The sequence below is a fragment of the Aspergillus ochraceoroseus genome, assembly GCF_002846915.1.
Source record: "Aspergillus ochraceoroseus IBT 24754 chromosome Unknown P175scaffold_3, whole genome shotgun sequence".
NCBI lineage: Eukaryota > Fungi > Ascomycota > Eurotiomycetes > Eurotiales > Aspergillaceae > Aspergillus > Aspergillus ochraceoroseus.
The window spans coordinates 2,612,259-2,625,713 of NW_024468478.1; the positions used below are offsets into that span (position 1 = coordinate 2,612,259).

General features: G+C 19.1%; 2 protein-coding genes across 2 annotated transcripts; one reads left to right on the forward strand and one right to left on the reverse strand.

Annotated features, from left to right (window-relative positions):
- Positions 1 to 2,550: 2,550 nt before the first annotated feature.
- On the forward strand, positions 2,551 to 2,706 carry P175DRAFT_0435011 (uncharacterized protein; the record flags this gene model as incomplete). The annotated part of the gene is made up of 1 exon (XM_040893702.1): positions 2,551 to 2,706. A coding segment is annotated over one exon (156 nt), but the record flags the coding sequence as incomplete, so codon positions are not given.
- An 8,387-nt stretch (positions 2,707 to 11,093) lies between these two features.
- Positions 11,094 to 11,249, reverse strand: P175DRAFT_0435134 (uncharacterized protein; the record flags this gene model as incomplete). Its single annotated transcript, XM_040893709.1, has 1 exon — positions 11,094 to 11,249. A coding segment is annotated over one exon (156 nt), but the record flags the coding sequence as incomplete, so codon positions are not given.
- Between the last annotated feature and the right edge of the window lie 2,206 nt (positions 11,250 to 13,455).

Consider the following 13,455-nt stretch of genomic DNA (forward strand, 5'->3'; position numbering starts at 1 on the left):
TAATATTATAACTACTATTTAATAGAGCTTATCTATAAGACAAGAAGTTCTAGTCTATTTTAAATATCTTAAAGAATAGTCTACTAAGATACCCTAATATTATACTAGCTAATTATAAATATACTAGTCTATACCTAAAATATTAAGACTAACTTTATATACTTAACTATAATAAAATAAAAATTAAAATACTAAAACTTTATTATAAAAATCCTACTACTAGATATTCTAGAAAAATTAAAATATATAAATTAATATTATATAAATACTTCTAGCCTGGGATTTATAAGTATATTAATTAATAAATCTAGAATTATTACTTCTATTACTAAATTATCCCTTCTTAAGAAATAAAGTAAGAAGTACTAAAGCCTCTACTAATTTCTAAATATACCTAGCAAGATATAAGCATGAACTTTATTATATATTTATTACTAAGTAATAGCTATAATACTATCCTAGTTATAATTAACTATCTAATAAAGATAAAGTACTTCCTTCTTTATACTAGAATAATTAATATTAAAGGAGTAACTAATCTATATCTTAAGTATATTTAAAAGCTCTATAGTATCCCTAAAATAATTATATTAAATTATAGAGTCTAATTTATTACTATTTTCTAGAAATATCTAATATTTTACTTAAAAATTTATAACCTATTATTTATTACTTATTACTTTAAGACTAATAGCTAAATTAAATATATTAATACTATTTTAAGATAATACTTATAAATATATATATTATATTTATAAAATAATTAGTCTAAATAATTATTAATAACTAAATTTATTACTAACTTTATTTACTCTAAATTTATAGGAGTATTATTATTTATAGCTAATTATAAATTCTATTTAATATTAAGATTTAAACTAAGTTACCTTACTATTTACTTTACTAAGAAAGATACTAAGAAATTTACTAATATTATATATAAGATTTATAAGTTTATTTATATTAAAATCTTATTTACTCAAGCCTATTATAAAGTATAAGCTAATTATTAAAGATAACCTATATATTACTATATTATAGGGCAAGAAGTCTAGCTAGATATCTATAATATTTAAATACTTTACCTATAAAAAAAGTTAGACTAGAAGAATTTTAGACTATATTATATTAAGAGAATTATTAGCTTATATATTTATAAATTTAAATTATCTAAAAATATAAAAATCTATCCTATATTTAATATATCTCTACTCTACCTTATTATTAATAACTCTTTACCTAGTTAATACCCTAATCTACTACTACCTATTAAAGTAAAAGAATTAGAAGAATAAGAAATTAAGGAAGTCCTTAATTTTTAATAAGTTTATTAAGACTATAGCAAACCTAAGCTATAATATATTATTAAGTAAATTAGATATAATAAGCTAACTAAAGAGCCTGCTAAGTATCTAGAAAATACTTACTAATTAATAAATAATTACTACCTTTATTATCCTAAGAAACCCTAGCTAATTCCTTCCTAGTCTTAATAGAGCTTAACCCTAAGAAGGGGAGTACTATTATAGCATGAAGCTATAGTATCTATCTAATTAGATTCTACCTTAACTATCCACCCTTATTCCTATATTTAAGCCATATTATCCTTAATCCTATTATAGCTCTTCAAGCTATGTCCTATCTATTACCTAATACCTACTATTCTACTGTTCTGTCTGGTTAGCTCCTAGTCAATGAATATCTGAATCCAACTCTGTCCCCTGACATAAGATTTATAATAAAGAATTATTAGTTATTATTTATTACTTTAAAAAATAGTATCCTAAATTAGAAAGGACTCTATTACTTATAAAGGTTATTATAGATTACTAAAATCTAGAGTATTTTATATTAATTAAACTACTAAATTATTAATAAGCCTGCTAGTCTAAATTTCTATTAAGATTTAACTTTTAAATATATTACTATTCTAGGAAGTTAGATACTAAGCCTAATATATTAATTAGGAGGTTAGAGGACCTATCTAAAAAGAGAAATAAATAACTTCTTTACTAGAGCTAGATTATCCTAAAATCTGAAAATTTACTACCTGAGACTATTACTAATCTAAGATTAAATATTAATAGCTAATATTAAGTATATTTTATTAAATAACCTGCTACTAATAAATTAATCTCCCTGTTACTAATATTATAACTACTATTTAATAAAGCTTATCTATAAGATAAGAAGCTCTAGTTTATTCTAAATATCTTAAAAAATAGTCTATTAAGATACCCTAATATTATACTAGCTAATTATAGATATATTAGTCTATATTTAAGATACTAAGACTAACTTTATATACTTAACTATAATAAGATAAAAGCTAAAATATTAAGACTTTATTATAAAAATCCTGCTACTAGATATTCTAAAAGAACTAAGATATATAAATTAATATTATATAAATATTTCTAGTCCAGGATCTATAAATATATTAATTAATAAATCTAGAATTATTACCTTTATTACTAAATTACTCCTTCTTAAGAAGTAAAGTAAGGAATACTAAGGTCTCTACTAATTCTTAAACATGCCTAGTAAGATATAAGTATAGACTTTATTATATACTTATTATTAAGTAATAATTATAATACTATCCTGGTTATAATTAATTATTTAATAAAGATAAAGTACTTCCTCCCCTATATTAGGATAATTAATATTAAAAAAGTAGCTAACTTATTTCTTAAGTATATTTAGAAGCTCTATAATATCCTTAAAATAATTATATTAGATTATAAAGTCTAATTTATTACTATCTTTTAGAAATACCTAATATTCTACCTAAAGATTTATAACTTATTATCTATTATTTATTATTCTAAGATTAATAACTAAATTAAATATATTAATACTATTTTAGAATAATACTTATAAATATATATATTATATTTATAAGATAATTAATCTAAATAGTTATTAATAGCTAAATTTACTACTAACTTTATTTACTCTAAGTCTATAGGAGTATTACTATTTATAGCTAATTATAGATTCTATCTAATATTAGAATTTAAATTAAGCTACCCTACTATTTATCTTATTAAGAAAAATATTAAGAAATTTACTAATATTATATATAAGATTTATAAGTTTATCTATATTAAAATCTTATTTACTTAAGCCTATTATAAAGTATAAGCTAACTACTAAAAATAACTTATATATTATTATACTATAGAGTAAGAAATCTAGCTAGATACTTATAATATTTAAATACTCTATTTATAAAAGAAATTAAACTAGAAAAACTTTAGATTATATTATATTAAGAAGATTATTAGCTTATATATTTATAAACTTAAATTACTTAAAAGTATAAAAATTTATTTTATATTTAATATATTTTTATTTTACTTTATTACTAATAATTCTTTATTTAATTAATATCCTAATCTACTATTACTTATTAAAGTAGAAGAATTAAAAGAATAGGAAGTTAAGAAAGTTCTTAATTTTTAATAAATTTATTAAAGTTATAATAAACTTAAGCTATAATATATTATTAAATAAATTAGATATAATAAGCTAATTAAAGAGCTTACTAAATATCTAGAGAATACTTACTAACTAGTAAATAATTATTACCTCTATTATTCTAAGAAATCCTAGCTAATTCCTCTCTAGTCTTAATAGAGCTTAATCCTAAGAAGGGGGATATTATTATAGTATAAAGCTATAGTACCTATCTAGTTAGATTCTACCTTAACTATCTACCCTTATTCTTATATTTAAGCTATATTATTCTTAATCCTATTATAGCTCTTCAAGCTATGTCCTATCTATTACCTGACACCTACTATTCTACTATTCTGTCTGGTTAGCTCCTAGTTAATGAATATCTGAATCCAACTCTACCCCCTGACAAATTAATAAACTTTATAATAAAGTAAGATCTATAATTATTAAGAATAAGAAGCCTTTATTATTTATATATCTTATTCTTAATCTTATAATTAAATATATTAATTAACTAAATATATCCTAGCTTATTATTAGTCTAACTATTTATAAAGGAAGTAAAAAAGCAAGAATAAAGCTTAAGATTAAAATTTTAAAATTAGGAATCTTATATATTATTAATAAAAGCCTGGTAAATAAGATCTAGTAAGAAAGAGATTCTATTAATATAAATATAAATAATTAAAATTATTTATTTATAATTTTTATCTTATAAATATTATTTAAGCCTTTCTCTAGTTATATATTTTTACTTTAAGAAGATCTTAAGATCTTTAACTAGTATTTTAATAAGAAATCCTTTCTTATTTATATTATAAATATTCTCTAGCTATAGCTTATATTACTATATTTTCTAGCTTAATAACTTAAAATATAGAGTATATTTATATATAGAATTAGCTTATTTTTATATAGTATTAATAGCTATTATATAGGTTAAGATAAGATTATCTTAATAATACTTTATAAAGTGCCCAGGCTAGTATTTTCTAGACTTTTTTGTCAGGGGGCAGAGTCGGATTCAGATATTTATTGACTAGGAGTTAACCAGATAGAACAGCAGAATAGTAGGTATTAAATAATAGACAGGATATAGCTTGAAGAGCTATAATAGGATTAAGGATAATATGGCTTAAATATAGGGATAAGAATAGATAATTAAGGCAGAATCTAATTAGATAGGTACTATAGCTTTATACTATAATAGTACCCCCCTCCTTAGGATTAAGCTTTATTAAGACTAGGAAGGAATTAGCTAGGATTTTTTAAAATAATAAAGATAATAATTATTTACTAGTTAGTAAGTATTCTCTAAATACTTAATAGGCTCTTTAATTAGCTTATTATACTTAATCTACTTAATAATATATTATAACTTAAATTTACTATAGCCTTAATAAATCTATTGTCACAGTGCAAAGCTGTAGTACCTATCTAGTTAGATTCTGCCTTGACTGTCCACCCTTATTCCTATATTTAAGCCATATTATCCTTAATCCTATTATAGCTCTTCAAGCTATATCCTATCTATTACCTAATACCTACTATTCTACTATTCTATCTAGTTAGCTTCTAGTTAATAAATATCTAAATCTAACTCTACCCCCTAATATTATATAGCTCCTTTCTACTAGAAGTTAATTATTATTATTATACCTACCTTACTACTTATACTACCTAAAAGTATAGAAACCCTCCTATATAATATTCTTAATAAATTAAAATAATATATTATTAAGATATATTAGTTCTCTATTATTACTATAAAAGAACTCTATAAATTATTTACTTTATACTCTACTATTACTAACCTTCTTAACTATATTTAATAGAAAAATAATATAATTAAGTACTAGAAAATATAAGCTAAAAAAACTTAATAAAAATTATTTAAAGTATTTACTTAAAATAATATACCTTTTTAATTACTATCTTCTTCTAAAAAAAATACTAATATTACTATCCTCCCTACTATTATTACTACTCTTACTATATCTATTCTTACTACTTAAACCTTTAAATAACTTCCTAATTCTAATAAATTTAATAACTAATAAAGTAATTTAAGATACTTTACTTCTTAAATTTATTAAAAAATAATTATAAACTTTAACTATTTTCTAACCCTAAATAATAAAATAGCTTATATAATTAGTTACCTTAAAAAAATCTTATATACTTAAATCTTATTATATATTTAAAATAGAATCTATAAATTAAATAATTATATTAAGATTTTAGAAATCCTAGAGAAAGTTTTTAAAAATCTAAATCTAGAAATTAATATTTATACTAATTTATTTTATTTCTAATAAATTTATTATAAGTTTAATATCTTTTTTATTAAATTCTAATATCTTATATTAAAAGAAAATATAAATAAAGATATCTTATCTATAATTCTAGAATAAACTATTAGCTAAGAACTTTAAGAAATATTAATATACTTTAAGACCCTATTATAATATTATAACTTTACTAATTATTTATAAAATCTAGAAAATTACTATTATTATTATATAAGTACTATCTTATCTCTATCTATAAAAAATTCCTAGCCTTCCTAACCTATCTTAAAGCTAACTCCTGCTACCTAAATTCCTATAATCCCTATTAATCCTATTATTACTACTGCTCCTACTAAAGACCTAATAGACCTATCTATTACTTATTACCTTAATTATTAAACCTAATACCTATATTACTACTATAGTAGTACTAACTACCTAGTAAGTAGCTGCCCGCACCCTAACTAAAGACTAACTAGCTATATCTCTATATCTACTACTAAACTAGACCTATACCCCCTATTAACTAGAACCCTGCCTACTAAACACTCTATATTCCCTAAATTAGAAAATAGAGTATTCCTAACCTAAACTATAATTAGAAATACCCCTAGTACTCCCTCTACCTATTAAAGACTATAATAGCTAGAATAATAGTAGAGGAAGAAAGTTACTAATCTAAATTAATAATCTTACTTATTAATCTAGAGACCCCTAATAAGACTCTACTAATCTTTATTATAATTAATTTTAGAGCTAAGAATAAATATTTTATAGACTATAATTAAACTATAAATAATTAATTAAAAATACTATTATTAAAGAATCCTATCTTATTAAAGGGATTTAATAATACTTTAGTAAAGTCTAGTAATATTATTTATTTTATTTATTTAATCTAAAAAATCTATAATTATACTAAAAAAGATACTATTTTTCTTATAATTTAACTTATATACTTTCCTATTATTCTTAATTTATCTTAGTTAAAGACCTATAATCTCTAGATTAAATTTACTAATTATACTATTTTATTTAAAAGCCCTTATTATAGAAAATATTATAATATACCTCTAAAGTTTATAAAAATTTTAATATTATATAATATATTATTAAAAGCTTTTTTTTAATACCTTAATCCCTGCCCTAAATCTCTAAAGAACTAAGATATTACTAGAGTCTTAATTACTATTTATACTATATATACCTGCTATAGATACTAGATATTTACTACTATTATTACTAATATTAAAGTTACTTTAAACCCTATTACTATTATTAAATCTAAATTATAAGAATAACTACCCCCTAAGTTTACTAAATTCTATAATATATTCTTACTAAAGGAGGCTAAGTACCTACTACCCTATTAACCTAATAATTATAAGATTAAATTACTATCTAGAAAAATCTTACCTTTTAAAAGCCTATATAACATGTCTTAAAATAAACTAAAAATTCTAAAAAAATAGATTAAAAAAAATCTAAAAAAAGATTTTATTTATTCTAGTTTTTTTCCTACTATATTCCCTATTTTATTTATAAAAAAATCTAGAAGAGGCCTATAATTCTATATAGATTATTAAGTCCTAAATATAATTATTATAAAAGATTATTATTTACTATTATTAATAAAAGAGATACTAAATAACTTAAAAAAAATAAAATATTTCTTAAAAATTAATATTATTTCTACTTTTAATAATCTATAAATTAAGAAAGAATAAAAATACTTTACTATCTTTTAAACTTAATTAGGCCTATTTAAATTCTTAATAATACTATTTAGGTTTACTAGAACCCTAGTATTATTCTAGAGATTTATTAATAAAGTCTTATATAATTATCTAGATATTTTTTATATTATATATTTAGATAATATTCTAATTTATAGCCAAATCTATACTAAATATACTTATTATATTTAATAAGTATTAGAATATCTATAAGTAGTAAGATTTTATATTAAATTTAGTAAATATAAATTTTTTATATGCGAGATAAAGTTTCTAAAATTAATTATAAGTAAAGATAGCTTCTAAATAAACCCTAATAAAGTAAAAATAATTATTAAGTAAAAAATACTAACTTATCTAATTAATATTTAAGCCTTTATTAACTTTAGGAACTTTTATTATTAATTTATTTATAACTTTTTAAAAATTATTAGACTATTAGTTAATCTAATTAAAAAGAATATTAACTTTAACTAGATACTTACTTACTAAGAAATATTTAAATAATTAAAAGTTACTTTTATAAATATCCTAATACTAAAATTTTTTAATTAATTAAAAAATATAATTCTAGAAATTAATACCTCTAATTATATATTTACTAAAGTATTATTATAATATAATAATAAAGATATATTATACTTTATTATATTTTTTTTTAAAAAATATTTTATAATAAAATATAATTATAAGATTTATAATAAAGAATTATTAGCTATTATTTATTATTTTAAAAAATAATATCCTAAACTAGAAGAGACTTTATTACTTATAAAGATTATTATAAATTACTAGAATCTAGAGTATTTTATATTAATTAAGCTATTAAACTATTAATAAGCCTGCTAGTCTAAATTTTTATTAAAATTTAACTTCTAAATATATTATTACTCCAAAAAATTAGATACTAAGCCTAATATATTAACTAGGAGGTTAGAGGACCTATTTAAGAAGGGGGATAAATAACTCTTTTACTAGAGCTAGACTATCCTAAAATTTAAAAACCTGCTACTTAAGATTACTACTAATCTAAGACTAAATATTAATAACTAATATTAAGTATACTTTACTAAATAACCTATTATTAATAAACTAATCTCCCTACTACTAATATTATAACTACTATTTAATAAAGCTTATCTATAAGATAAGAAGTTTTAGTCTATTTTAAATATTTTAAAGAATAATCTACTAAGATACCCTAATATTATACTAGCTAATTATAAATATATTAATTTATATCTAAAATATTAAGACTAACTTTACATATCTAATTATAATAAAATAAAAGCTAAAATACTAAAACTTTATTATAAAAATCTTATTATTAAATATTTTAGAAAGATTAAGATATATAAATTAATATTATATAAATATTTCTAGCCTAAAATTTATAAGTATATTAATTAATAAATCTAGAATTATTATCTCTACTACTAAATTATTCCTTCCTAAAAAATAAAGTAAGAAATACTAAGGCCTCTATTAATTCTTAAATATATCTAGCAAGATATAAGCATAAACTTTATTATATATTTATTATTAAATAATAATTATAATACTATCCTAATTATAATTAATTATCTAATAAAAATAAAGTACTTCCTCTCTTATACTAGAATAATTAATACTAAAGAAATAGCTAACCTATTTCTTAAATATATTTAGAAACTCTATAATATTCCTAAAATAATTATATTAGATTATAAAGTCTAGTTTATTACTATTTTTTAAAAATACCTAATATTCTATCTAAAAATTTATAATCTATTATTTATTATTTATTACTTTAAGACTAATAATTAAACTAAATATATTAATATTATCTTAAGATAATACTTATAAATATATATATTATATTTATAAGATAATTAATCTAAATAATTATTAATAACTAAATTTACTACTAACTCTATTTACTCTAAGTTTATAAGAATATTACTATTTATAGCTAATTATAAATTCTACCTAATATTAAGATTTAAACTAAACTACTTTATTATTTACTTTACTAAGAAAAATATTAAGAAATTTACTAATATTATATATAAGATTTATAAATTTATCTATATTAAAATCTTATCTATTTAAGCCTATTATAAAGTATAAGCTAATTACTAAAGATAATCTATATATTACTATACTATAAAGTAAGAAATCTAACTAAATATCTATAATATTTAAATACTTTATCTATAAAAAAAATTAGACTAGAAGAACTTTAAATTATATTATATTAAAAAGATTATTAGTTTATATACTTATAAATTTAAATTATCTAAAAATATAAGAATCTATTCTATATTTAATATATTTTTATTCTACTCTACTACTAATAACTCTCTATCTAATTAATACCCTGATTTACTACTACTTATTAAAGTAGAAGAATTAGAAGAATAAAAAGTTAAGAAAGTTTTTAATTCTTAATAAATTTATTAAGGCTATAGTAAATCTAAGCTATAATATATTATTAAATAAATTAAATATAATAAGCTAACTAAAGAGCCTATTAAGTATCTAGAGAATGCCTATTAACTAGTAAATAATTATTACTTCTATTATTCTAAGAAACCCTAGCTAATTCCTCCCTAGTCTTAATAAAGCTTGACCCTAAGAAAGGGGGTACTATTATAATATAAAGCTATAGTACTTATCTAGTTAGATTCTACCTTAACTATCTACCCTTATTCCTATATTTAAGCCATATTATCCTTAATCCTATTATAGCTTTTCAAGCTATATCCTATCTATTACCTGATACTTACTATTCTGCTATTCTGTCTGGTTAGCTCCTAGTTAATGAATATCTGAATCCAACTCTGCCCCCTGACATCTATTAGAAATTAAGAACTTTCTTAACTTCCTATTCTTTTAATTCTTTTACTTTAATAAATAATAGTAGATTAGGATATTAATTAAGTAAAGAATTATTAATAATAAGATAAAATAAAAATATATTAAATATAGAATAAATTCTTATATTTTTAAATAATTTAAGTTTATAAATATATAAGTTAATAATTCTTTTAATATAATATAGCCTAAAGTTTTTCTAGTTTAATTTTTTTTATAAGTAAAGTATTTAAATATTATAGATATTTAGCTAGACTTCTTGCCCTATAATATAGTAATATATAGGTTACCTTTAATAATTAGCTTATACTTTATAATAGACTTAAATAAATAAGATCTTAATATAAATAAACTTATAAATCTTATATATAATATTAATAAATTTCTTAATATTTTTCTTAATAAAGTAGATAGTAAAGTAGCTTAATTTAAATCTTAATATTAAATAAAATTTATAATTAGCTATAAATAATAATACTCTTATAAATTTAGAGTAAATAGAGTTAGTAATAAATTTAATTATTAATAATTATTTAAATTAATTATTTTATAGGTATAATATATATACTTATAAGTATTATTCTAAAATAGTATTAATATATTTAGTTTAATTATTAATCTTAAAATAATAAATAATAGATAATAAGTTATAAATCTTTAAGTAGGATATTAAGTATTTCTAGAAAGTAGTAATAAACTAGACTTTATAATCTAATATAATTATTTTAGGGATATTATAGAGTTTTTAAATATATTTAAGATATAAATTAGTTACTTCTTTAGTATTAATTATTTTAATATAAGAAAGGAAGTACTTTATCTTTATTAAATAATTAATTATAACTAGAATAGTATTATAGCTATTACTTAGTAATAAATATATAATAAAATCTATACTTATATCTTACTAAATATATTTAAAAATTAGTAAAGACCTTAATATTTCTTATTTTATTTCTTAAAAAAGAATAATTTAATAATAAAAGTAATAATTCTGTCACAGGGAGCAGGCGGGCAGTAGGTGTAGCTAATAGCAGGGTGTATATTTAGGCTATCTGCGTACAGGTACAACAGGTAGGGATTAGGTCAGGACAAGGATATAGCTTGAAGAGCTATAACAGGATTAGGGGCAACATGGTTTAAATATAGGAGTAGAGATGGATAGTTAGGGCAGAATCTAACTAGATAGGTACATAGCTACACTATAATAATATCCCCTCTTTTAGGCTAAGCTCCAGTAAAGTATTCCTAAAATCCAGACTTTCTAGGGTAGTAGTAATAATAAATAATAATATATTTAGTAGTATTCTCTAGATAGCTAGCAGGAACTTTAGTAATAGTAAGATATTTAATCTACTTAATAATATATTTTAAATATAGGTAGCTATCTTAATTATAATAGTTCTAGTAGGAATTAACTACTTCCTTAATCTCTTATTTCTTAATACTATTAACTTTAATATATAGGGATTTAATTTCCTCTTATCTAAATAATAGATCTTTAGTAATTAGGTATAATAATTTAATATAAAATACTAGATATATTTTTATACTCTTAGGCAGGTCTAATTTATAAATATAAGGGCTAATAATCCTCCTAATAAGGAAAGGGCCTAAATTTTTCTAGTTTAATTTTTTTTAAGGGTATAGGATTATAATATTCTTAATATTTAATTAAATTAATTAGCTCTTAATATAGTATCTAATAAGGTAGTATTTTTAGTTAGTATAATATTTATAGTAAGCTTAAGTAATAACTATAATAATATAGTAATATTCCTATATCTATTTTATAATTAGGGTAAATTAGTAAGTATTATAAGTTTATAAATAATAATTAAGTAGGATAGGCTTAAATCTTATATAGGGATTAAAATTATATAAAGTAAAGAATAGGAAGTATTTAATAATCTTAAAATTAATATTATTAGTAGTAAATTTTATTATAAGTAGCTATTTAGCCTAATTATCTTATAAATAATTAATATAAACTTATAAATATTATTCTAAAATAATATTTATATATTTAATTTACCTATTAATCTTAGAATAATAAGTAGTAAATAAAAGTAATCTTATTTTTAAAATATAATTTAAATATATCTAGAATACTAATATAAATTAGGATCTTTAATTAAATATAATAAACTTAAGGAATCTATAAAATCTCTAAATATAATCTTAAAATAGATAGGTAGCTTCCTTAATATTATAGATATTATTATAGAAAATATAATATTAAAACTTTATTAACTAGTTAACTATTACTATAATAGTATTAAAGCTTAAGCTTTAAAATAAATATATAATAAAATTAATAAATATATCTCTTTAAAGATTTTTAAATATAAATAAGAAATAAAGTACTTCTTAATACTTATTTTAATAAAGTATAGATTATTTATAAATATAGTAATTATAAATTTATTATTTTATAAACTATAATATTCTAGACTAGTAATATAATTATAATAATAATTTATAAATTTTTAATTTATCTTAATAATTAGTAATTATACTCTTATAATATTTATATATTAATTCTATCTTTAATTCTTCTATATTAGGGATATATAATTAATTATAATAAAATAGAAGTCTAGAATAGTAAGTATACTTAAATAATATAATTAGTAAATAATAATTATAGTCTTTTTCTAGATTTTCTAGAATATTATTAGAGGCTAGATCTTATTTATAATCCTTATTTAGGTACTCTCTTAGCTATTTAGGGAGCTAGATAGTCTCTTCTTCTTTAGATTTAAGTAACTAAAAATATACTAACTTCCTTCTAGTAATAGCTTAAAGCTAGATTAACTATAATATTTACTAGCTTTATAACTTTTTTAAATATTTAGATAAGAAGCTTACTAAGTTTTTTCTTTTTAATATTATTTAACTCTAGTATAGTAAGTATTTATTCCCCTCCTTAAAAAGATCCTATAATCTTCTAGTTAAGCTATCTAGTTTTATCCTATACTTACCCAGGTAATAGTTAATTATAAAATTAAAGTAGGATAGAAATTTAGACTATTAGACTTATTATTAATTTAATATCTTAATTATTATAAAATACTCTAGATTTCTATAATTAGTTATAATCTTAA